We start from the raw sequence: 27092 nt of genomic DNA, 5'->3' as shown, positions 1-27092 counted from the left end.
GACATGCCTCCCCTTACTACTGGGGTGACACACTGTAACAAACCTCCTACTCATAGGGCGGATGTGGTGCTGGCTGGACGGGTGTTTCGGATGAGCGTCGGGTGCTTTGGATGCTGGCTGGCTATTAACTTTCTTGCAGTGGGCATAGCAGCGCCCCCATCAAGAGGGCGCTCTAGGTGGCTGCCTATTTTGCCTACAGGCAGAACCGGTCGTGCATACCTATAGCGTAGTGTTTTCCAAACAGTGTGTCTACAGCTGTTGCAAAACTACAACTCCCAGCATGGTGATATAGCAGTGCATGGCGGTATATAGTAGTGCTTTCCAAACAGTGTGTCTCCAGCTGTTGCAAAGCTACACTCCCAGCATGGCGGTATATAGCAGTGTTTTCCAAACAGCGTGTCTCCAGCTGTTGCAAAACTACAACTCCCAGCATGGTGATATAGCAGTGCATGGCGGTATATAGCAGTGCTTTCCTAACAGGGTGTCTCCAGCTGTTGCAAAACTACAACTCCCAGCATGGCGGTATATAGCAGTGTTTTCCAAACAGTGTGTCTCCAGCTGTTGCAAAGCTACAACTCCCAGAATGGTGGTATACAGCAGTGTTTTCCAAACAGTGTGTCTCCAGCTGTTGCAAAACTACAACTCCCAGAATGGTGGTATACAGCAGTGTTTTCCAAACAGTGTGTCTCCAGCTGTTGCAAAACTACAACTCCCAGCATGGTGGTATACAGCAGGGTTTTCCAAACAGTGTGTGAGCAGCTGTTGCAAAACTACAAATCCCAGCATGGCAGTATAGCAGTGCACTGTGGTATAGCAGTGTTTCCCAACCAGGCTGCCTCCAGCTGTTGCAAAACTACAACTCCCAGCATGGCAGTATAGCAGTGCATGGAGGTATAGCAGTATTTCCCAACCAGGTTGCCTCCAGCTGTTGCAAAATTACAACTCCCAGCATGCCCGGACAGCCAAAGGCTGTCCGGGCATGCTGGGAGTTGTAGTTTTGCAACAGCTGGAGGGCACCCTGGTTGGGAAACACTGTAATACCACCATGCACTGCTATACTGACATGTCATCTAAGTCACCGTACAGGTGCACTTATCATCGGTATCCGGACAGTGCTATGAGCGCTGCTCCCGGCAGACTGCAGGTTAATGTTGTTATTGCTGTGGGTATAATCCGGGATTATATTTCTGTGTGGGCCCGGCTGAGATATAATAGGGATTAGGCTGAACATTAAAGGGAGACAGATCAGGCAGAAGCGCCCGAAGACAGAGAAAGAGAGGAAAGTGATTCACTGAAAAGGGACGTGGCTGATCCAGGGAACACGGGGACAAGGACTGACCCCCTAACATGAGTTAGAAAGCGTTTCTAGGCAGGAGTAATATTCTCGTAAAAACCACAGGGCACCAGCATGGCCGAAGCACTCAATGGGAAGTACGAGCTGGTGTCACAGGACAACCTGGAGGAATATCTCAAAGCTTTAAGTAAGAATTTATCACTAAGTGTAGAATGTGAGAGTGGTATGAGGAGCGCAAAAATAATGGCAGCACCCCCTGATTATATGGGTACTAAGTACAATGTGATGGGGAAGCGGTACGGTTCAGGATATAATGTGATGGGGAAGCAGTGGGGTTCAGGATATAATGTGATGGGGAAGCAGTGGGGTTCAGGATATAATGTGATGGGGAAGCAGTGTGGTTCAGGATATGTGATGGGGAAGCAGTGTGGGTCAGGATATAATGTGATGGGGAAGTGGTACGGTTCAGGATATAATGTGATGGGGAAGCAGTGTGGTTCAGGATATAATGTGATGGGGAAGCAGTGTGGTTCAGGATATAATGTGATGGGGAAGCGGTACGGTTCAGGATATAATGTGATGGGGAAGCGGTACGGTTCAGGATATAATGTGATGGGGAAGCGGTACGGTTCAGGATATAATGTGATGGGGAAGCAGTGTGGGTCAGGATATAATGTGATGGGGAAGCAGTGTGGTTCAGGATATAATGTGATGGGGAAGCGGTACGGTTCAGGATATAATGTGTTGGGGAAGCAGTGTGGCTCAGGATATAATGTGATGGGGAAGCAGTGTGGTTCAGGATATGTGATGGGGAAGCAGTGTGGTTCAGGATATAATGTTAAGGGTGAAGCAATGTGGTTCAGGATATAATGTGATGGGGAAGCAGTGTGGTTCAGGATATAATGTGATGGGGGAAGCAGTGTGGTTAAGGATATAATGTGATGAGGAAGCAGTGTGGTTCAGGATATAATGTGATGGGGAAGCAGTGTGGTTCAGGATATAATGTGATGGGGAAGCAGTGGGGTTCAGGATATAATGTGATGGGGAAGCAGTGTGGTTCAGGATATAATATGATGGGGAAGCAGTGTGGTTCAGGATATAATGTGATGGGGAAGCAGTGTGGTTCAGGATATAATGTGATGAGGAAGCAGTGTGGTTCAGGATATAATGTGATGGGGAAACGGTACGGTTCAGGATATAATGTGATGGGGAAGCAGTGTGGTTCAGGATATAATGTGATGGGGAAGCAGTGTGGTTCAGGATATAATGTGATGGGGAAGCAGTGTGGTTCAGGATATAATGTGATGGGGAAGCAGTGTGGTTGAGGATATAATGTGATGGGGAAGCAGTGTGGTTCAGGATATAATGTGATGGGGAAGCAGTGGGGTTAAGGATATAATGTGATGGGGAAGCAGTGTGGTTCAGGATATAATGTGATGGGGAAGCAGTGTGGTTCAGGATATAATGTGATGGGGAAGCGGTACGGTTCAGGATATAATGTGATGGGGAAGCAGTGTGGTTCAGGATATAATGTGATGGGGAAGCAGTGTGGTTCAGGATATAATGTGATGGGGAAGCAGTGTGGTTCAGGATATAATATGATGGGGAAGCAGTGTGGTTGAGGATATAATGTGATGGGGAAGCAGTGGGGTTCAGGATATAATGTGATGGGGAAGCAGTGTGGTTCAGGATATAATGTGATGGGGAAGCAGTGTGGTTCAGGATATAATGTGATGGGGAAGCAGTGGGGTTCAGGATATAATGTGATGGGGAAGCAGTGTGGTTCAGGATATAATGTGATGGGGAAGCAGTGTGGTTCAGGATATAATGTGATGGGGAAGCAGTGTGGTTCAGGATATAATGTGATGGGGAAGCAGTGGGGTTCAGGATATAATGTGATGGGGAAGCAGTGTGGTTCAGGGTATAATGTGATGGGGAAGCAGTGGGGTTCAGGATATAATGTGATGGGGAAGTGGTACGGTTCAGGATATAATGTGATGGGGAAGCAGTGTGGTTCAGGATATAATGTGATGGGGAAGCAGTGTGGTCCAGGATATAATGTTATTTGGTGATATTCTTACTTTTTATATTGTGATGGGGAGAAAATCTTACTGTGTATTATGTTGTGGGGTGATAATCTTACTGTCTATAATGTTATGTGGTGATAATCTTACTGTGTATAATGTGATGGAGGGCGAACAATGTTATTGGATATGCCAGTATAATGTCATTTAAAGAAGGGGGGGGGGGTCGCAATATGATGCTTATTATTACACTATTATATATTAGTCCAGTAATCTGTAAAGCTCCTGATTATCTGGTACCCATATTTGTTGCTCTTCTCACATCGTCTTTCTATTTATAGACCTAAATATCGCTCTGCGAAAGATAGTCTTACTTCTGCGGCCAGAGAAGGAGTTCATAGTGAACGGTAACCATGTGATAATCAAAACCCTCAGCACCTTCCGGAATTACGTCATGGATTTCACCTTGGGTGAAGAATTTGAAGAGAACCTTGCGGTCATAGACCAAAGAACATGCATGGTATGCGTCTGTGGGCAGGGGGCGCTAGGGGTGCACCATGCGGTCACTCTAAATCTAACTCAACTTTTAGGGGGAGATTCATCAAAATCTGTCTAGAGTAACAGTTGTTGAGTTTCCCATAGCAACCAATCAGATTGCTTCTTTCATTTCTGAAAAGGCCTCTGAAAAATGAAAGAAGCAATCTGATTGGTTGCTATGGGCAACTCAGCAACTTTTCCTCTGATAAATCTCCCCCTTAAAGTACAGAGATGGCCCAGTGCAGTGGTGGGGCAAACCAGGCATTTGCACAGGACTCCCAGTCCCTGGGGCCTCTGAGGACGGAATCACAGCAGGAAGCTTGTAGCATGGGGATCGGGCTCTGCTGACAATTAGATGCTGTTAGGACAAGAAGACACTTGGTGCAAAGAATACAAAGAAGTGTTCCCAAGCCCCTGAAGTGCTGAGGGTTGGAATGCCTCCTCGCTACCTATCCCATCCCTGTCCCTACTTGATTGACAGTCAGTGGGAGGCCAAGCCTAGTCTACAAATCTTATTCCTGTGCCGTGCATACATATTGGCCTTGATTTACTAAGAGTGTTGTGTAGGTTACTTTGTGGATTTTAATTCCCTACAATTTTTTCCCACGGTATTCACTAATGTTTCACTACATTTTGCATTTTTCCCCACATTCTCCTTTTTTTACACATGTTCTGATCTGTAGGACCCCTGCAATATCCCTGCTGCACCCAGTGTTCGTTTAAAGCATCGGGTGCAGCGCCGGAGGCTCGTGACATCATGGCCATGCCCTGCTCATGGCCGTCACGCCCCCGCCCCCGTATCTGTCCCAATTGGACACCCTACTCCCCAGGCCCCTCGACCCACACCAACTCCCCTCAGCTCCCAAAATAAACATGACTACAGCCTCTCCCAAGTTACTCATACTGGGCTGACTTTATCCCTCAGATTCAGTAAACCCCTTCGATCTAGCTCATGACAGGGTGATGCACTTAGCACATGAGGGCAGATGTTGTTACCCTAGGGGCAGATGGCATTAACCCCTTCAGGGCGTGGTTTAGCCTAAAATCACCCGAAAGTATACCGCTGGATCCTGGGCTAGGCACAGGGGCAATAATGACTCCGACGCCAAGTTACGAACAACGGTAGCTTTACTGACGGCAGACAGTTGGTAAAGTCTATACAGTTCAGCCAGGGCCCAAGGAGGTGACCAGTGACACAGAGACCTTAAGGGCTTGCTGGGACTTGTAGTAGGACTGGACAATTGAATGCAGACCACGCTGACATATGACAGGGACTGACTTGACTTGACTCATAAAGCTGTGACTTTAGCTTATTTGAATTGATGGTGGCTGCAGGACTGGACTTTGAGGTCTCCAACACTCTGGACGCACACACTAGGCGACTGCACTGGACCTCAGCAGGAAGCAAGAGCTAAAAGCCAAGAGAGAGAAGCTCCACCCAGGGCTTATATGGGGGAGACTAGCAGGAAGCCCATAGGTCACTCTTGGGATCACCTGGTCACTAGTACCTCCTGGGTAACAATCACAATACACTGCAGAACATATGTACAGGGAGGAAACAGGTGCAAGGGGCCCTGGGGACAATGAAGAAGGCTACCTAACATGGCAGCAAGGGTACAGGGCAACATCTCCCATACTGGGCCACCACAAACTCCCTCTTAAATACAGTCATGCTCGACGCCCAGTCCTGGAGGGTGGAGGACTGAAGTGGCCACTGGAGCCTAGTGACAATTCCTGGGGCATTATGCAAAATGTCATTCACAGGTCTGGTTATAGAACAAGGTAGAAACGAGTCCATGTAGCACTGTAAATGTCCATACATGCTCTTTGGTTTGGTAAACATGTGGGATTAATGAGCTTTGTAACTGCTCTAGGAACACATTTTAGACCATAATACACACAAGTTTGCAGATTGGGCTGCCGGAGGCTATCTACCCAATGCTTTGGCTGCTGGTGCCCCTTCGGTTCTTAACACTTCTTCCCAGAACTCAACAAGTAGTGTGATACTATATAACCATTTTAACTCTGCATAATGTACTCTGCCTCTACACATGTCTTACTTTTAGTTTCAGGGGAACATTCTGGCAGGAGATGGTGCTGGGAGCACTGGCAGATCTTCTTTTAGACACAACTTGATACAGTTACGGTAAACAACTTTCAACGCATACCCCCGCTTTTGTAATTCGTAAACATCAGAATCTGGATAGGGTATGGCCGTCACCATGTACGGTTCAGTCTCCCAGATATAGTCTAACTTAAGGGTTCTAAACTTACACAGCCACAATTTGTTGCCCAATTGGAGTGCTTTGGCAGAGGCATGACAATTATAGTCCTGTTGTTGTCTGTGCTGAGCCTCGCCCATCTTTTTGTCAACAATTTCTTTGGCTTATTGGATTCTTCTCTGGTGGTCAGAGACCCACTCCAGAAAGGCTTGCGGAGAGTTGTTGAACGGAGCTTGGAGCCCAAATGCCTTGTCCTTAGGCAGCTGCCCATGTCGTCCCATCATCAAGTAGAATAGGGTGTACCCCGTAGAACAATGGACTGTGTTATTATAGATCTCCAATAGTTCGGGCAGCAACCGGGGCCACTCTTCATGTCTGGAGACAGAGGCTGCTCGCAACATGTGGATAAAGACTTGATTGATGCACTCACAGAGCCCGTTCCCCTGGGGGTGGTAAGCAGTAGTCCGGAGTTTCTTACAGGCATGGAACTGACACAGCTCTTGGAAAAATTGGGCCTCAAAGGTCGTTCCACGGTCCATCAGGACAGACTCCGGACACACAAGGGTTTGCACCCAATTGGAATAGAGCATCTGGGCCGCTGTCTTGGCTGTGAAGTCCTTAACAGGTACAACAACAACAAACTTAGAGTAGTGATCCCAATGGTGAGAGCATAAGTGTAGCCGGACCGGGATGCAGACAACTTGACATGGTCTAGCGCGACCAACTGGTTAGGCCTTTCACTCTGGATGGAATGGAGGGGTGCTCTTGTGTCCTTGCGCACATTCTTAGTGACGTTGCAGACTGCACATTCACTGCACCATTTCTCAACGTCGATCCGCATTCTGATCCAATAGAATCTTCGCCTGACAGTAGCTTCGGTCTTGGGGAAAAAGTGTCCCGACTGATCATGGTATGCGTTAAGGACCATCATCGCTTCTCTTAGGGGAACCAGAATCTGATGAAGTTAATCACCAGAGGCCGGATCCAAAGAATTTCCTCACAACAGTGCCTAGTGCACAAACAGTCACTTCCTCTGCCGCCACAGATGTTTCAGCTCGTAGTCACACTGAGCCCGGCGTAGACGGATTGGTACCTTTTTCGCCAGCAGGTAGTCCAACAGATCCCCCATGACTCGACTTTCATCTTGAAGAGTCTTCCAGGTGTGTAGGTCTTCTTTAACCTTTCCGGACCTTCTGGTTCACGAACCGTTGGTAAAATGGGGCATATCCACATCTTCCCACCTGTCTTCGACAGGGGTTTCTTCGCCGGGGGTTTTCCTAGACAGTACGTCGGCATTGACATTCGACTTGCCGCTTCTGTACTTGATGGTTAAACTGTAATTTGCTAATCCTGAAGCCCAACTGTTACGCCTAGCGCTCCGGGTCCCCGCTCCTCCCCGGAGCGCTCACGGCGTCTCTCTCCCCGCAGCGCCCCGGTCGGTCCCGCTGACCGGGAGCGCTGCACTGTCATGGCCGTCGGGGATGCGATTCGCACAGCGGGACGCGCCCGCTCGCGAATCGCATCCCAGGTCACTTACCCGTCCCGGTCCCCTGCTGTCATGTGCTGGCGCGCGCGGCTCCGCTCTCTAGGGCGCGCGCGCGCCAGCTCTCTGAGACTTAAAGGGCCAGTGCACCAATGATTGGTGCCTGGCCCAATTAGCTTAATTGGCTCCCACCTGCTCCCAGACTATATCTGATCACTGCCCCTGCACTCCCCTGCCGGATCTTGTTGCCTTGTGCCAGTGAAAGCGTTTAGTATGTCCAAAGCCTGTGTTACCTGAACTTCTGCTATCCATCCTGACTACGAACCTTGCCGCCTGCCCCCGACCTTCTGCTACGTCTGACCTTGCCTCTGCCTAGTCCTTCTGTCCCACGCCTTCTCAGCAGTCAGCGAGGTTGAGCCGTTGCTAGTGGATACGACCTGGTTGCTACTGCCGCAGCAAGACCATCCCGCTTTGCGGCGGGCTCTGGTGAAAACCAGTAGCCTCTTAGAACCGGTCCACTAGCACGGTCCACGCCAATCCCTCGCTGACACAGCGGATCCACAACCCGTAAGCCGAATCGTGACAGTAGATCCGGCCATGGATCCCGCTGAGGTGCCGCTGCCAAGTCTCGCTGACCTTCCCACGGTGGTCGCTCAGCAATCGCAGCAGATTGCCCAACAAGGACAGCAGCTGTCGCAGTTGACCGCCATGTTACAGCAACTTCTGCCTCTGCTACAGCAGCAACCATCTCCTCCGCCAGCTCCTGCACCTCCTCCGCAGCGAGTGGCCGCTCCTAGCCTCCGCTTGTCCCTGCCGGACAAATTTGATGGGGACTCTAAACTCTGCCGTGGATTTTTGTCTCAGTGTTCCCTGCATATGGAGATGTTGTCGGACTTGTTTCCTACAGAACGGTCTAAGGTGGCGTTCGTAGTAAGCCTTCTTTCAGGAAAGGCCTTGTCTTGGGCCACACCGCTCTGGGACCGCAATGATCCTGCCACAGCCACAGTCCAGTCCTTCTTCGCTGAAGTCCGGAGTGTCTTCGAGGAGCCAGCCCGAGCTTCTTCTGCCGAGACTGCCCTGTTGAACCTGGTCCAGGGTAATTCTTCAGTGGGCGAGTACGCCATCCAATTTCGTACTCTTGCTTCCGAGTTATCATGGAATAACGAGGCTCTCTGCGCGACCTTTAAAAAAGGCCTATCCAGTCGCATCAAGGATGTGCTGGCCGCACGAGAGATTCCTGCCAACCTGCAAGAACTCATCCATTTGGCTACCCGCATTGACATGCGTTTTTCTGAGCGACACCAAGAGCTCCGCCAGGAAAAAGACTTAGATCTCTGGGCACCTCTCCCACAGCATCCTTTGCAGTCTACGCCTGGGCCTCCCGCCGAGGAGGCCATGCAAGAGGATCGGTCTCGCCTGACCCAGGAAGAGAGGAATCGCCGTAGGGAAGAAAATCTCTGTCTGTACTGTGCCAGTACCGAGCATTTCTTGGTGGATTGCCCTATCCGTCCTCCACATCTGGGAAACGCACGCACGCACCCAGCTCACGTGGGTGTGGCGTCTCTTGGTTCTAAGTCTGCTTCTCCACGTCTCACGGTGCCCGTGCGGATTTCTCCTTCAGCCAACTCCTCCCTCTCAGCCGTGGCCTGCTTGGACTCTGGTGCCTCTGGGAATTTTATTTTGGAGTCGTTTGTGAATAAATTCCGCATCCCGGTGACCCGTCTCGTCAAGCCGCTCTACATTTCCGCGGTCAACGGAGTCAGATTGGATTGCACCGTGCGTTACCGCACAGAACCCCTCCTGATGTCTATTGGACCCCACCACGAAAGGATTGAGTTATTCGTCCTTCCCAACTGTACCTCTGAGGTCCTCCTCGGTCTGCCATGGCTCCGGCTTCATTCTCCCACCCTTGATTGGACCACCGGGGAGATCAAGAACTGGGACTCTGCCTGCCATAGGAAGTGCCTCTCCCCCCCCTCCCAGTCCCGTCAGGCAAGCCTCAGTGCCTCCTCATGGCCCCCGTCCTGGTGTCACACTGCCCCGTGCCAGGCTTCGCCCTCTGCCCTCCCTCCCCATTCCCACTCCTGCTGTGCTGCCTGCCGTTGAGGAAACCCTCCATTCTTTCCCGGTGCCCTCATCCTAGGGGAGGCAGTTACCGGACAAAGAAAAGGGGAGACCTAAGGGGGGGGGTACTGTTACGCCTAGCGCTCCGGGTCCCCGCTCCTCCCCGGAGCGCTCACGGCGTCTCTCTCCCCGCAGCGCCCCGGTCGGTCCCGCTGACCGGGAGCGCTGCACTGTCATGGCCGTCGGGGATGCGATTCGCACAGCGGGACGCGCCCGCTCGCGAATCGCATCCCAGGTCACTTACCCGTCCCGGTCCCCTGCTGTCATGTGCTGGCGCGCGCGGCTCCGCTCTCTAGGGCGCGCGCGCGCCAGCTCTCTGAGACTTAAAGGGCCAGTGCACCAATGATTGGTGCCTGGCCCAATTAGCTTAATTGGCTCCCACCTGCTCCCAGACTATATCTGATCACTGCCCCTGCACTCCCCTGCCGGATCTTGTTGCCTTGTGCCAGTGAAAGCGTTTAGTGTGTCCAAAGCCTGTGTTACCTGAACTTCTGCTATCCATCCTGACTACGAACCTTGCCGCCTGCCCCCGACCTTCTGCTACGTCTGACCTTGCCTCTGCCTAGTCCTTCTGTCCCACGCCTTCTCAGCAGTCAGCGAGGTTGAGCCGTTGCTAGTGGATACGACCTGGTTGCTACTGCCGCAGCAAGACCATCCCGCTTTGCGGCGGGCTCTGGTGAAAACCAGTAGCCTCTTAGAACCGGTCCACTAGCACGGTCCACGCCAATCCCTCGCTGACACAGCGGATCCACAACCCGTAAGCCGAATCGTGACACCAACGCTGTTTGATGGCACCCAACATGGCAGTGTTCAGGTGGGTTAACGGGTTATTATCTGTGTAGACAGTAAAGGTCGTGGCAGCCAAATAGTCTTTGTACTTTTTGGTCATGGCCCATACCAGGGCGAGAAGTTCTAACTTGAATGAGCTGTAATTTGCATCGTTCTTCTCTGCCCCTCGCAGGTTACCACTGGCATAAGCAATCACTCTCTCTAGCCCCTTTTGGACTTGGGAAAGGACAGCTCCCAGACGCCAAAACTGGCATCAGTATATAGCCGGAACGGCTGACTGTAGTAAGGATACGCAAAGATGGGTGGTTCTGTCAGCAGACGTTTAAGAGCTCGGAATGCTGTCTCTTGCTCTTCGGCCCATTCAATAGGTAGTCTTCCATTGTAGTTCTCCTTTGCCATACCCCGTAAGAGAGCTGTGAGGGGTTCTGCAATCTGGGCAAAGTGGTAAATGAAGCGGTGATAGTAGCCAGCAAATCCCAGGAAGCTCCTGACATCTTTCACCGTGCGCGAGGTAGGCCAGTTCTTGTCAACTTACACCTTTTCAGGATTGGGCTAGACTCCCTCGGTGCTGACAACATGACCCAAGTAGTGAACCTGAGGTTTAAGCAGATGACACTTTGACGGCTTTATCTTAAGCCCATGCTTGATCAGGACTTGGAAGACGTCTGACAGATGACTGAGGTGTTCCCAGTAGAACTTGGAATACACAATGACATCGTCCAGGTACATTAGGACACTTTAAAAATTCAGATGGCCCAGGCACCTTTCCATCAAACGCTGGAACTTAGCAGGGGTGTTGCACAGCCCAAACGGCATACTTTTAAACTCGAACAGTCCCATAGGCATCACAAAGGTGGTCTTCTCCTGGTCTTCTACAGCCATGGGCACTTGCCAATATCCACTGGTTAAGTCTAGGGTGGAGAAGTAAGCTGCCGACCTGAGGGCGGTGAGTGACTCCTCGAGCAATGGATAAATGTGTGTGACATTGTTAAATTTCCTGTAGTCGACACAGAAGCGGATGGTTCCATCCTTTTTCTTGACTAGGACAAGTGGCGCCGCCCAGGGGCTCTGACTCCGTTGACTTGGTTGCTTGGGGTAGTATCATCTCCAACTTGGATTGTAGAAACTTCAGACATTTAGTATTGTATTGCAGCTCAGTCAAATTTACTAAGAGTACCCCTTTAATGTAGTTAAAGGGGTACTCCGCAAGAAAAAAACATTTTTATGAACTGGTGCCAGAAAGTTAAACAGATTTGTAAATTACTTCTATTTAAAAATCTTAATCCTTCCGGTACTTATCAGCTGCTGTGTGCTCCAGAGGAAGTTCTTTTTTTTTTTTTATTTCCTTTGTCTGACCACAGTGCTCTCTGCTGACACCTTTTGTCCATGTCAGGAACTGTTCAGAGTAGGAGCAAATCCCCATAGCGAACCTCTCCTGCTCTGCACAGTTCCAGAGACAAACAGAGGTGTCAGCAGAGAGCACTGTGGTCAAACTGAAAAGAAATTAAAAAAGAAAAGAACTTCCTCTGTAGCATACAGCAGCTAAGTACAGGAAGAATTAAGATTTTTTAATAGAAGTTATTTACAAATCTGTTTAACTTTCTGGCATCAGTTGATTAAAAAAATTTTTTTTCCAGGGCAGTAGCCCTTTAACCTCCTGAGCGGTAATCCCGAGCGTGACTCGGGGTTAATTTTCCCTGCCAGGATCGGTAACCCCGAGTCACGCTCGGGGTAGAATTACAGAGTTCCCGGCCGGGCTGCACGATATATCGCAAAAGCAATGCGATATAGCGATGCGGCCCCCCCGGGAAAACCGTTGCTGGGGGCCTGCCAGAGCAGGTAAAGAAAAATACTAAAAGTCAGTGTTTCCCTACCAGGGGGCCTCCAGCTGTTGCAAAACTACAACTCTCAGCATGCCCGAACAGCCAAGGGCTGTCCGGGCATGCTGGGAGTAGTAGTTTCACAACAGCTGGAGGCACCCTGACAGAAAAACACTGAGCTAAATGTAAAAGGAAAAAGTAGTAAAATAAAAAAAAACTTTTGCTCACCTAATCCCGGTCCCTGAAGATGTCGTTCCCCTCCGTGCGCTCTGGTCACTGCTCTATTCATCTTCTAGGACCTTTCACTTTTCAGCCAATCACAGGCCGCAGTGGTGTAAAGCCTGTGATTGGCTGAAGGGGAAAGGGCTTGTTCTGCAGCAAATACACTAGGTTTGAAATCTGCCCGGCAAACCCAGTGTATGCTGCTGCAGGACAAGACAAGGGGGGAGAATGTGACAAAGGGGGGAATGTGACAGGGGGAGGGGATGTGACAAGGGGGGGGGGATGTGACAAGGGGGGGGGGGATGTGACATGAAGGGGGGGGGGAAATGTGATAGGGGGAATGTGACAAGGGGGGGGAATGTGACAAGAGGGGGGAATGTGACAGGGGAGGGGGAATGTGACATGAAGGGGGGGATGTGACAAGGGGGGGATTTGACAGGGGGAGGGGAATGTAACATGAAGGGGTAGAATGTGACAAGGGGGGGGGATGTGACAAGGGGGGGGGAGAATGTGACGGGGGATGTGACAAGGGGGGGAATGTGACAGGGGGGGAATGTGACAAGGGGGGGAATGTGACAAGGGGGGAAGAATCTGACAAGGAGGGGGGAGAATGTGACGGGGGGAATGTGATGGGGGAGATGTGAGATTCAGTGCAAAAAATTGTACCGCTTTTGGTACAAATTTCCAGAAAGAATCATACCGCCAGGGAGGTTAAGCTTTGCCATTATGAATTGTGCCTGGTAAATATTGAAAAGGGCATGAATTATACTTATGGGCATCACTTAAAGAACCAAATAACCCCTTTAACCGCAATATGGTACCCTAGACAACAAAAAAACATTTGTTAACCCCTGACACCCTGGAATAACAACTGTTGACTCTGTGAGGCAGAATTATGTAGGCACGCTATAGCGGCAATATTATTTTGGCATTTATGTGAAGCTACAAACCAATAATAATGGGATGACGATAAGATGATGTGACACTGTTTTAAATTGTAATATAATGGCAGTGTCTATACATGCAATGGTATGGGGGCTGATAATGTTAGACAATTATATATGGACTGATAGACCCAGCTTGCATATATCCCACACACACCAGGATAAAACAGAACAACACCCGTCACATAGACCTCGTGTTTGGCAAAATAAAGCTTTTGAATATTGACATCAACATGTTCCTGCGTCTGTATGATCAGCTGTCACAACCTCCCACACACACTTATCCCTGCCTCCAGCAATAACACAACCTTATAATTCACCTTATGTGTTAATGGCTAAAAATAATAGACAAAAAATACACAATTATTAAGGTAGGACCTGTGGACAATACAGTATAAGATCTCCGCACTGAAAGCAACCAGCTGCCATCTAGAGGTGGTACAGAGTATAACAGATGTGATGTGTAAAATATGAAAAACAACCCTGTAGAAGAAAATCAACAGAAGGAAAGATATAAAGAAAATTACTGCTCAGCACTGCCATCAGCAGGACACAAGGAGTTCTGCAGCAGTTTTCATTTTACACAACATCAGTGTTACCCATAAGATACGGTGAATTCAAAACATAGGTTAAACTTGAACCCAAAATTCGGGCTATGCTGTCAGCTCTCCTGTGTGGTGTAGTATAGAGGATCTGTCCTGTGTGGTGTAGTATAGAGGATCTGTCCTGTGTGGTGTAGTATAGAGGATCTCTCCTGTGTGGTGTAGTATAGAGGATCTCTCCTGTGTGGTGTAGTATAGAGGATCTGTCCTGTGTGGTGTAGTATAGAGGATCTCTCCTGTGTGGTGTAGTATAGAGGATCTCTCCTGTGTGGTGTAGTATATAGGATCTCTCCTGTGTGGTGTAGTATAGAGGATCTCTCCTGTGTGGTGTAGTATAGAGGATCTCTCCTGTGTGGTGTAGTATAGAGGATCTGTCCTGTGTGGTGTAGTATAGAGGATCTGTCCTGTGTGGTGTAGTATAGAGGATCTCTCCTGTATGGTGTAGTATAGAGGATCTCTCCCGTGTGGTGTAGTATAGAGGATCTCTCCTGTGTGGTGTAGTATAGAGGATCTCTCCTGTGTGGTGTAGTATAGAGGATCTCTCCTGTGTGGTGTAGTATAGAGGATCTGTCCTGTGTGGTGTAGTATAGAGGATCTCTCCTGTGTGGTGTAGTATAGAGGATCTCTCCTGTGTGGTGTAGTATATAGGATCTCTCCTGTGTGGTGTAGTATAGAGGATCTCTCCTGTGTGGTGTAGTATAGAGGATCTCTCCTGTGTGGTGTAGTATAGAGGATCTGTCCTGTGTGGTGTAGTATAGAGGATCTGTCCTGTGTGGTGTAGTATAGAGGATCTCTCCTGTATGGTGTAGTATAGAGGATCTCTCCCGTGTGGTGTAGTATAGAGGATCTCTCCCGTGTGGTGTAGTATAGAGGATCTCTCCTGTGTGGTGTAGTATAGAGGATCTCTCCTGTGTGGTGTAGTATAGAGGATCTGTCCTGTGTGGTGTAGTATAGAGGATCTCTCCTGTGTGGTGTAGTATAGAGGATCTCTCCTGTGCGGTGTAGTATAGAGGATATCTCCTGTGTGGTGTAGTATAGAGGATATCTCCTGTGAGGTGTAGTATAGAGGATCTCTCCTGTGTGGTGTAGTATAGAGGATCTCTCCTGTGTGGTGTAGTATAGAGGATCTGTCCTGTGCGGTGTAGTATAGAGGATCTCTCCTGTGTGGTGTAGTATAGAGGATCTCTCCTGTGTGGTGTAGTATAGAGTATCTCTCCTGTGTGGTGTAGTATAGAGGATCTCTCCTGTGTGGTGTAGTATACAGGATCTCTCCTGTGTGGTGTAGTATAGAGGATCTCTCCTGTGTGGTGTAGTATGGAGGATCTCTCCCGTGTGGTGTAGTATGGAGGATCTCTCCCGTGTGGTGTAGTATGGAGGATCTCTCCCGTGTGGTGTAGTATAGAGGATCTCTCCCGTGTGGTGTAGTATGGAGGATCTCTCCCGTGTGGTGTAGTATGGAGGATCTCTCCTGTGCGGTGTAGTATAGAGGATCTCTCCTGTGCGGTGTAGTATAGAGGATCTCTCCTGTGTGGTGTAGTATAGAGGATCTCTCCTGTGTGGTGTAGTATAGAGGATCTGTCCCGTGTGGTGTAGTATAGAGGATCTCTCACGTGTGGTGTAGTATGGAGGATCTGTCCCGTGTGGTGTAGTATGGAGGATCTGTCCTGTGTGGTGTAGTATGGAGGATCTGTCCTGTGGGGTGTAGTATAGAGGATCTCTTGTGTGTGGTGTCAGATGATTATAGTTGTCTGGTGGCTGAAGTGTAGCAACCCTGTAGGTAGATGACAGTTCCCACTAACCACTACTTCAATAAAGTAGCTATCTTTATCAAGGCCCCAGGTAATAAATACCTCAAAAGCCAGGATTAATGGATAACAGCTTTACTGGTGATGCAGATCTAATACAGCAGGAGACACTTGTAATGACACAGACTTGGAATAAAGTACTTGAAAAGTCATGGTAACTTGTCACTGCAACAGTCCTTTTGTTATTTAAAAGACAAGAATTAGCACTATGTGACTTGTAGTCGTCGTCCTGAGTAAACTGGTTCTCTATCCCTAGTACATGCTAGGCTCAGGGGTGCGCTGCAGTGATGGCAGGATGAGACTTGACACTTATAACTTGACTTGAGACTAGTCTTGCTTCTCAGAGCGGCTTGTCCCTCATAGTACTCAGGATACACTCATCTATAACAATTTAGACTGTGGCATTGGCTGTACTACTGTTTTAAAAATTGTCCATTTTAAGCAGGCTTACTTCAGGGGTCTTCATAGGGGGGTGGGGGTTGCCATGGTAAACTTGCAAGGATCCCCTCCCTCTCATGTTTCCTTGGATTGCTCTGAGACATCACTAATGTTGAGGGAATCCAGAAGGGGGTCAGAGGATACCTGAACCTAGTCCTTCCTTTGCTAGGTGGCCCGTCAGCTTTGCTCATGTCCCTATAGCATCCATTTGTTATGGTTATACCCCTGTAGCAGAACACAGCAGAAAGGTAGCAGCTTTGTTGCCTTGATTTGGAATGTTATGGTTTGGGGTAGACTCCCACTAAAGGTGTGAGAGCTGCACAGGGTATTACTCCTTCACTGACCAAGGCTAGACTAACTCTAACATGTGCTTTTAGGCCGCTCCCCGGTCCCTGGGGACTGTGGTGGAAACAGGACAGCCCTTAGCCCTTTATTGGCTGAGGGGTAGACATGTGACATATAACCAGTTCTTGTACAGAAAGCATTGACTCTTGGATAAAGAAAATTAACCTCTTACACTTGCATAGACTCAGTGCATGTAGAAAACATAGAAAAATACACTTGCATAGAAATATATTTAAAAACATATACCTGGGACAAAGCTGAAGATCTTTGAGGCTAAAGCCTCCCGAACAGTATTCAGAGTAGCATACGGGGATCTTGTTCTGGGACACAACAAAAAGATATTATAGTAATTCTGTGTGCCTGATTCTGTTCTTTTACAGACAACTGTGACGTGGGATGGCAACAAGCTGGTGTGTGTACAGAAGGGTGACGTGCCAAACCGCGGCTGGAAGCAGTGGATGGAGGGAGATGTGTTGCACGCGGTGAGATATTAACTTTGTCAAAGTTAACACCAACACTTCTTTCGGTGCATTTACACCACAATTTGTGCAGACGGTTGGCACACGGTCTATGAGTATTAAAACCGCATCACCTAAAACCGTATAAAACCGCACACATAATTTTATATGGCTGACTAAAATGCAAAACAACAAACAAATAAACCTTGTACAGTGAATATACGATTTTGAAATAGTAGGCAAAGAAAACAAACTGGACTGAAAGTACACAGTGTTCCAAATTATTATGCAAATTATATTTTTCTCATTTACCTAAATAATTAATGTAAATAACAGTCAGCATAATTCTCACGTTATCAACTATTAAGAGTACAATTCAAATTTTATTAAATAAACCTCCTAATGAGTATTTTTTTTTACATAAAAATCTTACAATGCACTGTTCCAAATTATTACACACAATAAGGTTTGAAAACACTTTATAGGTTGTAAAGAACTGAAAATTGTCATTTGTTGTGTTTGCAGCATATTTACTGAAATCAAAAGCTATTTACATCAAACTTTTAACAACATTTAAACTTTTTAAACCTTTTAAAGTTATATTTTAACATGGGACCAATTATTTGATAGCAACTTCACAAGTCTTGCATCCATTGAACTTGTGAGTTTCTGCTTGAATTTGTTTGCAAGATGTCATAATAGCCTCCCAGAGCTGCTTGATGTCCGTGGGACTCCAGAGGCACCAGCAGCTTCAAATATCTGTTTGCTGCTATGTAAATGGTATTTTAGTAGCTGCTCTCTTGATCCGATGCATGGATCTGGCAGAAATCTTCCTCAATGTGCCTTTATCTGAACGAACCCGTCTGTCCTCTAAATCAGCCACAAATCTCTTAATAGTGCTGTGGTAGCTTGGGGGGGTGTAAGGTATGGGGAGTGTAGCTGTGCAGGTAATAAAGTGTGTTTGTTAACCCTTGCTATTCGTGACGCCAGGGTGAGGACTCCTCAAAAAAGCTTTTCCTACCGCCGCCCTTCCCAGGAACGATAGGGAGGTAGATGATACTGAGTTTCAGTAGTGAGTAATAATGGATTGCTTCAGTAGTGAGTAATAACCGGAAAGCTTCTGTAAACAACGTTAACTTTACTGAAGATTTTCTGTGCACTTCATCAGCCTAACAGTCTCTCATCAATACAGCTTCCTTTTGGAGATTGACAATGGTTGGGACTTCAGCCTTAAGAGTCTCTAGACTATTGCGCTGCTCCACTGGATTTAGAGAATTAGTTGCGGTCCAGTAGTCAGGCTAGTATTAGCAGGGATTAGAGTAAGACTCACGATTTTTGGTTCTGCTGAGGCCGTAGGTTTTGAGGCCTAGCGTGTCGTTTAAAGTTGCATAGCACCGTCCTGTTAGTCCGGTATCCACGAGAGCAGCAACCCAAGAGAGCGATAATTGGACGCAGCTCCATTTATGGGCAGGGGATGGACTAAAGCTAATTGGTCCATATGGATGTCAATCACCATTACAGGGAATGCTGGGTAACATGTGACCCAAGGACCTTCTAAGGTCCTGCAACATACCATAGAGGTTACTAGCTTGGTCACATGACCTAAGGTCCTGCGATGCTGAACAAGGTAAGTACTATACATTCCTATATAATATAGATAGAGTTACTAATATATACATTTATTAATATACAAGTTAAACTCAAGGAGAGGCGACTAGGGGCTGTCCCACCCGAGGAACCCTACCTGAACATAGATACTCTGACTTTGGGGACCTCTACACTAGGTACTGGATGTAATACGGTACCGGGACACCACAGTGCGATGATCACGCTTAGGTTTTCATGAAATATCTAATGTTTTCATAGCTTGTCCAAGCCATTGAATTATTTCACTCTTTTCGGCAGCAGAGAGATCCTTTTTTTTCCCCATATTGCTTGAAAATGGTTTCTGCTTAATAATGTGAGACACCCACCTTTAGTAGTTTTTTCTTAAATTGGGCTCACCTAGCAATCTAATTATCACAGGTGTCCGAGATTGTTTTCAGTGATCAAAAGAGCCCTGAGACACAATGCCAACCGTGAGTTAAACTGAAAAACAAAATTTCTCTATCGGCTCCATTGGGGGACACAGACCGTGGGTGTATGCTGCTGTCTTTAGGAGGTGTGACACTATGGTAATAAAAAAATAAGTCGGCTCCTCCCAGCAGGATATACCCGCTTTCAGGCTCTGAGCTAGTCAGTTTAAGCTTAGTGTCTGAAGGAGGTGGACATGGTCTGGATTTCTCCAGACCAGGTCTTCCGATTTTTTGTTTTCCTAGTATAGGGATGTGTTAGTTTTTTATTCCTTTTTCTTTTCTGTTTTCAGGTGGGGACTCAGGGACTCCGGTTCCCTGTTTCCCCATTGCGAGTAAGGGGGCACAGACATTGCGTATATGCGCTGTTCACCCCCCCCCCCCTTGCCAACGGTCAGCGCTTGGGTTGGTACCTCATGGGTCCGGGTCCCCCTATTTCCCTGCTCGCCTCGCCCGCACATAGCAGCCAGGCGTGATGCAGGTAACTAAAGTTGACTGAAGACTTCACTGAAGACTCCATTAGGTAAGTTGAGGTAAGTACCCCCCCCCCCCCTTTTCTCCATAGGTACAGACTCGCAACCTCTGGAGACCCCCTGTTTTTAGCCCACCTACAGGTTATGGGGCTGGCTTATACAGGGGCTGCACTTTATTCTTGGGGAGCAGTGGCACCTGAGGGGGCATGTTATATGGGGCACTTCACTTTATGTGTGTGTGTGCTTGGTGCAACCACGTCCACAGCGCCTTATATGCGGCTGTTAGCCGCGGCGCTGTTTCGGGCCGGTCGCTCTCAGCACCGGCTTGCTTTCGCTTTGCTGGCAGCGCCTTATACGCAGCTGACAGCCGCGGTGCTGCTGTGAGCCGGGCGCTTCAGCTTAGACCGCCCACTCTATTCCCCCGAGCGCATATGCGGCTGACATGTGTGCTCGGGACAAGGAGCGGGCGCCATGATAGTTCTTTTCAGCAGGTCAGTAGCTCTGTCCACAGGGCTGGGAGCTCTCAGAGGCATGAAGCAGCCTCCAATCAGCGCCGTGGGCGCGATTTTCAGTGAGAAGGGGTCAGTTAGTTAGTGCCTTGGTTCAGGCATGCCCCTCTCTTCCTATTGGCTGGCCTGTTCATTCATTCTAGCTGCACGGAGCGAGTTCTCATCACTGCAGCTGACAGGGGACACAGACTAGGGTGAGAAAGTTCCTGTCTCCTTTTTCCCACATTATGTCCGTACCCAGAGCTGTTCCTCCCTCTAATCAGAAACCTGGAACTTCAGTGACTTATTTTGTCTGTAAGCACTGTAATACCAAAATGTCTGGCTCTGCTGAGCCCACTTGCCCTGCCTGTTCCACTACTCCCCCAGACCCCCTGGTACCCCCTGATGCCCCTTCGGTCCCGGTGGGTTTAGCCGCTCCACAAGCCTGGGTTTCTTCCCTGACCCAGTATATGGCTGACTTGACCCAAGTCTCCTGTTCGGTGGCTGAGGCCTCCCGGGAAGTGGTGTCCGCCTTGAAGGGGTCTTCCCTGCGCAGGACCTCTGAGAGGGCTCACTCCTCGTCTCCACATACTTCACGCTCTCACGAGCGTACTAGGGGTGCCTCGTGTGACTCTTCCATTGAGTCTTCAGATAGATGTGAGCATTCCCCTCGTGGGTCCCGCCCCCGTGGGTCCCCCCCCCCCCCCCCTGTCCTCTGGGCACAAACGTCGCTCCTCCAGAGGACGTTCTCGGAGTCGCCGCTCTGCCACGCCAGAGCCGCGTACCCGGTCAGGGTCGCCCCCCTCCAGGACTGCCTCTACTCATTCATGTTCCCCTGGTGAACTGGTGGACTAGGCTTCCGAGCCGGCATCTGACTCAGAGGACCGCTCAGATTCAATTGCAACGGTGAAATTATTGGTGAAAGCCATAAGAGACACCTTTCACTTGGAGGACCCAGGATCTTCAGATGTCAATCCAGGAGTATCCTTTCATCGTGCTAAGCCAGCAGATCAAAGGTTCAGCTCTCACACTGACTTTGATGACATTCTGGAATCTGCATGGAAACATCCAGACAAGAGGTTCCCGGGAATCAAGACAATTCAAGAACGTTATCCATTTGACAAGGACTTTGTCGCTAAGGTGGTTTCCCCTCCCTCAGTGGATGCACCAATCTCCCGGATCTCTAAGGCGACTACACTGCCTCTGGCAGATGCCGCTGCCTTCAAGGATCCCACTGACAAGAAGGTAGAATCCTTAGCAAAGTTTGCTTCTGAAGTAGCTGTCTCTTCTCTTCTTCCCATCTTCGCCTAGACATGGGTGTCCAAGGCCCTGTCGGAGTGGTGCCAAAAGCTCCATCAGGATATCTTAGCGGGATCCCCCCCAGAGGATCTATCTGCTCCGGCTCTCCAATGCTCTAAAGCTGGGGACTTTCTGTGCGCAGCTTCCATGCAGTCAGCCTGTTGTTCTGCCTTTGCTGTGGGTCACCTAGCGGCTCTCCGCCGCTCTATGTGGCTTAAAGCTTGGAATGCGGATGCCGCTTCCAAAAGGTCTCTCACTGAGCTTCCCTTTACGGGAGGCCGTCTTTTTGGCAAACGCCTTGATGAGATTATCTCTGAGGCAACGGGAGGTAATAGTTCCTTGTTACCTTAAAATAAGGCTCGCCCTACTTCCCAAAGGAAGTCCTTTTCCTTTCGGACCTCTTGCTTCAGCAAAGGGTCCGGGCAGGCGCCCTCGCGGGACAAGAAGGCTCCCTCATTCCGGGCACGACCGTCTTGGAAGTCTGACTCCAACCGGTCTGGCCGTTTTGCACCCAAATCAGGCAACCGCAAACCCACTTCTGCATGAAGTGAGGCCCCCATCCACGGTTTCTTCTCGGGTGGGAGGTCGTCTCTTGCTTTTTCGAGACATCTGGACCTCACATATTGAGGACTCTTGGGTCAGGGATGTGGTGTCCAACGGTTACCGAATCGAATTCGCCTCCCTTCCGAGGGATCGCTTTTTTCGGGGGGGTCTCCTCCTCTGGCGAAGCAATTTCGAGCGGCTCTCCAGTCTCTGCTTCTCCAGGGGGTTATCGTTCCCGTTCCTCCAGGGGAACGTTTTCGGGGTATTCTATTCAAATCTTTTTGTGGTCACCAAGAAGGACGGTTCTGTGCGACCAATCCTAGACCTCAAGCATATCAACCGTCACCTTCTTATCCGCCACTTCCGAATGGAATCTCTCCGTTCGGTGGTGGCGTCCCTGGAACAAGGGGAGTTCCTTTCATCGGTGGACATCAAGGATGCCAACCTCCATGTGCCAGTATTTCCAGGCCATCATCAGTACCTCCGCTTTGCAGTTCCGGAGGGGCTTTTTCAATTCGTAGCCCTCCCCTTCGGTCTAGCCACGGCTCCTCGGGTCTTTACAAAGATCCTTGTGCCAGTGATGGGCCTGTTACTGTCGAGGGGAATACCCTATCTGGATGACCTTCTCATCAAGGCTCCAACCAGAGCCCAGACTCTGGAGAATCTGGACATCACTCTCCACACTCTGACTCGCTTCGGGTCGATGGTGAACCGGGACAAGTCAGTCTTCCGTCCTACCCAGTCTCTAACCTTCCTGGGACTTCGTTTCGACACGGCCTCTGCCCGAATTTGTCTTCCGCCGGACAAACGTCTGGCGCTTCAGTCGGGGGTCCGCTCCCTACGGACCCAGGTATCAGTCTCCATCCGCACTTGTATGGAAGTCCTGGGTCAGATGGTGGCAACTATGGAGGCAGTACCCTTTGCCCAGTTTCATTACCGCCCTCTTCAACTGGCGATTCTCTCGATGGAACAGGTCTCCTCTGTCCCTCGATCGTCAGATTGTTCTCCCTCGCAGAGTCCGTCAGTCTCTGCTCTGGTGGCTCCGTTCCCCCCTTCTTCTCCAAGGGCGGTCGTTTCTTCCCCTTCACTGGCAGGTTGTTACAACGGATGCCAGCCTGTCACAACGGATGCCAGCCTGTCGGGCTGGGGTGGTGTGTTCAGGGATTGGACGGTTCAGGGACTCTGGTCTCCCCAGGAGACTTATCTTCCGATAAACATATTGGAATTACGGGCAATTCTTCTTTGTCTTCTTCATTGGTAGTCCCGTCCTGTCCGCGTCCAGTCGGACAACGCCACGGCCGTGGCGTACATAAATCGACAGGGCGGCACAGGGTGACCAAGATTCTCACCTGGGCGGAGAGCAAGGTTCCGGCCATTTCGGCGATTCACATGCCGGGAGTGCTCCACTGGGATGCGGACTTCCTCAATCGGTCCTCACCCGACCCCGGCGAGTGGTAGCTACATCCGGAGGTCTTCGCGCAGCTCTGGGGCATTCCAGACGTGGACCTTTTTGCGTCCCGGCACAATCGGAAGATCCTGAGTCCAAGTCCCGGGACCCTCAGGCTCTGGCCGTGGACGCCCTAGTGATTCCTTATGCGGGGTTTGCCCTACCCTATCTGTTCCCTCCTCTTCCGCTCCTTCCCAGGGTGCTGAGGAAGCTCAAGGCAGAGGACGTCCCCGCCATTCTGGTAGCTCCAGATTGGCCCCGAAGGTCGTGATACGCCGACGTAGTCAGGCTCCTGGACGACGCTCCACTGCGCCTTCCGCTCCGCTCGGACCTGCTCTCTGAGAGTCCTCTTTGCCACCCCAATTTACAGTCGCTGCATTTGACGGCGTGGCGGTTGAGACTGCGGTTTTGAGGGCCTGCGGGTTCTCTTCCCAAGTCATTCACACCATGCTCAAGGCTCGTAAGCCCTCCTCCGCAAGAATTTACCACCGTATTTGGCGGTCTTATTTTCGTTGGTGTGAAGCTCAGGACTTCTCCCCGGTAACCTTCTCGGCTCCCCGTCTTCTCTCCTTTTTGAAGTCAGGGTTGGAACTGGGGTTATCTCTCAGTTCGCTTAAAGGTCAGATTTCGGCCCTTGCTGTTCTTTTCCAGCGGCCCCTGGCTTCTAATTCTCATGTCCGGACCTTCCTTCAAGGAGTGGCGCACGCTGTTCCTTCTTATCGGTCACCCTCTTCCCCTTGGGACTTGAATTTGGTTCTGAGTGCCCTCCAGGGTGCACCCTTTGAGCCCCTTACAGCGGTGTCTCTCCGCCTTCTTTCTTGAAAAGTGGCGTTTCTTGTTGCTATCACCTCCATCCGGAGGGTGTCTGAATTGGCAGCTCTTTCCTGCCGTTCTCCGTTTCTGGTGATGCACCAGGACAAGGTTGTTTTCCGGCCAGATCCTTCCTTTTTTGCCTAAGGTGGTCTCTGCTTTTCATCTCAATGAGGACATTGTCCTCTCGTTCTTTTGTCCTGCTCCTTCTCATCCTAAGGAGCGCTTACTACACAAGCTGGATGTAATTCGGGCTGTTCGGTCTTATCTCTCCATCACTTCTTCGTTTAGTCGAAAGGTTGTCGAAAGGGACAACCTGCTTCCAAGGCCACCATTTCTCAGTGGATTCGGTCCGCCATTTCGGAAGCCTATTGCTGTAAGGGGAAGATTCCTCCTTTCAGGGTTGTGGCTCATTCTACCCGTTCTGTTGGGGCATCCTGGGCTCTCCAGGATAGAGCCTCGGCCTTGCAGATTTGCAAGGCGGCTACCTGGTCGTCTTTGCACACTTTCTCGAGGTTTTACCGAGTTCATACTTTCGCATTGGCTGATGCTAGTCTGGGTCGTAAAGTGTTGCAGGCGGCAGTGGATCGGCCGTCTGCCTGACTGCTTATCTGCCCACACAAGGGACTGCTTTGGTACGTCCCACGGTCTGTGTCCCCCAATGGAGCCGATCGAGAAAAATTTTATGGTAAGTAAATAAAAATCTCCTTTTCTCTAAGGATCCATTGGGGGACACAACTCCTGCCCTTTTTGGGATTTTCCTTTGGTTCTCTGTCCGAGGGTGTGTTCAGTCATGTTTTTTTCTTCTGGTTCTCAGACAGTTTTGGGTTTTTCTTTGACCTGTTGGTCTCCTCCTATTGCTCTGGAACTTAAACGGATTAGCTCAGAGCCTGAAGGCGAGTATATCCTGCTACCATTACCATAGTGTCACACCTCCTAGAGACAGCAGCATACACCCACGGTCTGTGTCCCCCAATGGATTCTTCGAGAAAGAGATTTTACGGTAAGTAAACAAAAATCTCCTTATTTAATCTTTGTGACATTTAAATAGAATTTGCATAATAATTTGGAACAGGGTGTATGGCGTTTTTTATTTTTGTTTGTCTTTTTACACATCACTGCTGGATCAGACTACATAATGATTATTTGTAGTCTGTAACCATAGAAACAAATAGGTATGTGTAGGAGCTGTATACACATAGGGGGAATGTATTTATCAAAGCTTGTGCGCCAGGTCATTTGGTGCACATTTTCTGGTCCCTGACCTATGTGTTTCCATGGTAACAGACTACAAATAATCTTTGTGTAGTCTGATCCTGCAGTCATGTGTAAGGCTGAAACCAGCCACAGTGTTTTTGTGAGAAAAGGTACAACAGTGTGGTGTGTTTTGGGCGTGGTATCATCTGCACACAAAAGTCGCACACATCAAAGATACACAGAGGCCACTCCAGCCTCACCATGCTGGCTTTAGCTGCACGCCAGGTGTATCACTCTGTGGGTCAGGTATATTGGCACAATGTTGCAAGCCTCGCGCAACCTGATCTGGTGGTAGAATTTTCTAATTCTTCCACCAAAAACAGCTGCCTGAGGCTCAGAACAGTAACCAGCGCCAAACTAGCAAGGAAGGAGTTAACTATCAATGCTAAGCATCGCAGGTAAACCCCTTGATTGCTAGACAGTAACCAGCAATCTATATAGATTGCTGATTACTATACAAAGTCTGGAGAGATCTCCTACCCACTCCCTCTCCAGTCTGTTCTTCATCTGCACTGGAGCCCCCTAGTGGCCATGATGTCAAAAAGTCACAAAGATTGATGAAGTTGCTTCATTCTTTTTTATGTTAGATAGATTGGAGCAATAGAAATGTTGGGTGGAGGAGTTGCCTTTTTAACACTTTATCCTTCTTTCTTGCCAGGAGCTGACGGCGAGGGACGCAGTCTGCAAACAAACCTTCCGCAGGGTGTAATGAAGAAGATTGTGAACCTGTTAGGTCCGTAGGGATATGTTTGTTTTCTGCGCTCTTCACGTTATTGCTGTCATGTGATTATCTATAACTGAGAAGGCGTCTGCGCGCGGTGGCTGTGCTCATGATGATCTCAAGACTGTGGACTTCCAGATGTTGCAAAACTACAACTCCCAGCATGCCCGGACAGCCAACGGCTGTCCGGGCATGCTTGGAGTTTTAGTTTTGCAACAGCTGGAGGTCCGCAGTTTGGAAACCACTGATCTAGCGGAATAGTGGGTGAACATGATGCCTTAACAATCCATCGTTGCAGAACTACAATACCTTCATAGATTGTACACACCCCACCGTCAAAGCTAAAGCGGATGTTATGCTTATTTCCTCCAAATAAAGATTAATCATACAATGAAAAGTCACTTTTCTTATATATTTAGTTTTTCAATACTGTGACATAAAAAAAAAAAAAAAGGTAAACTTGAATCGGCTCACCCCAAGCCCACGATTAGAGCACGGAGCAGGATGCGGACTGCACCCGAAGACTTGAAGACAGAAAAACGAAGAACTCCAGCTCTGAATAGATCAATGTGCCATCTTTATTCACCGGACGCTACATGGAACACAGGTAAGACAGGATGTGACGCGTTTCGTTCGGGTGCTGGCCTTACTCGTATGAGTAAGGCCAGCACCTGGCCGAAACGCGTCACAGCCTGTCTTACCTGTGTTCCATGTAGCGTCCGGTGAATAAAGATGGCACATTGATCTATTCAGAGCTGGAGTTCTTCATTTTTCTGTCATAAAAAAAAAATATAAAAAAACTCTATATTAAAGGGGTACACCAAAGGAAAAAAAAAACTTTCTCCATGTTTGTCACAATGTATCAGTGCAGATAC

General features: G+C 49.1%; 2 protein-coding genes across 2 annotated transcripts in view; one reads left to right on the top strand and one right to left on the bottom strand.

Annotated features, from left to right (window-relative positions):
• The window catches only part of CLSTN3 (calsyntenin 3), a 141398-nt gene that overhangs the window by 113014 nt on the left and 1292 nt on the right, over nt 1–27092 (bottom strand). The window contains exon 2 of the mRNA XM_056529207.1: nt 16896–16969. The gene's annotated coding sequence lies outside the window, so the exon portion shown is untranslated. The remainder of the gene's footprint in view (nt 1–16895; nt 16970–27092) is intronic.
• Nucleotides 1284–26595, top strand: RBP5 (retinol binding protein 5). Its single transcript, XM_056529218.1, has 4 exons — nt 1284–1481; nt 3660–3838; nt 17030–17131; nt 26155–26595. The coding sequence occupies exons 1-4, from the start codon at nt 1409–1411 to the stop codon at nt 26203–26205; spliced, it is 405 nt and encodes a 134-aa protein (XP_056385193.1). The 5' UTR covers nt 1284–1408; the 3' UTR covers nt 26206–26595.

Source organism: Hyla sarda, chromosome 7 (assembly GCF_029499605.1).
Source record: "Hyla sarda isolate aHylSar1 chromosome 7, aHylSar1.hap1, whole genome shotgun sequence".
Lineage (NCBI taxonomy): Eukaryota > Metazoa > Chordata > Amphibia > Anura > Hylidae > Hyla > Hyla sarda.
The sequence above is the reverse complement of the archived record's forward strand: the minus strand, read 5'-3'. Positions and strand labels throughout refer to the sequence as shown.

Coding starts and splice junctions, on each gene's coding strand:
- RBP5 (XM_056529218.1), top strand. CDS start 1,409: ATGGCCGAAGCACTCAATGGGAAGTACGAGCTGGTGTCACAGGACAAC. Junction 1,482..3,659: donor GGAATATCTCAAAGCTTTAA/GTAAGAATTTAT, acceptor TTCTATTTATAG/ACCTAAATATCGCTCTGCGA. Junction 17,132..26,154: donor AGGGAGATGTGTTGCACGCG/GTGAGATATTAA, acceptor CTTTCTTGCCAG/GAGCTGACGGCGAGGGACGC.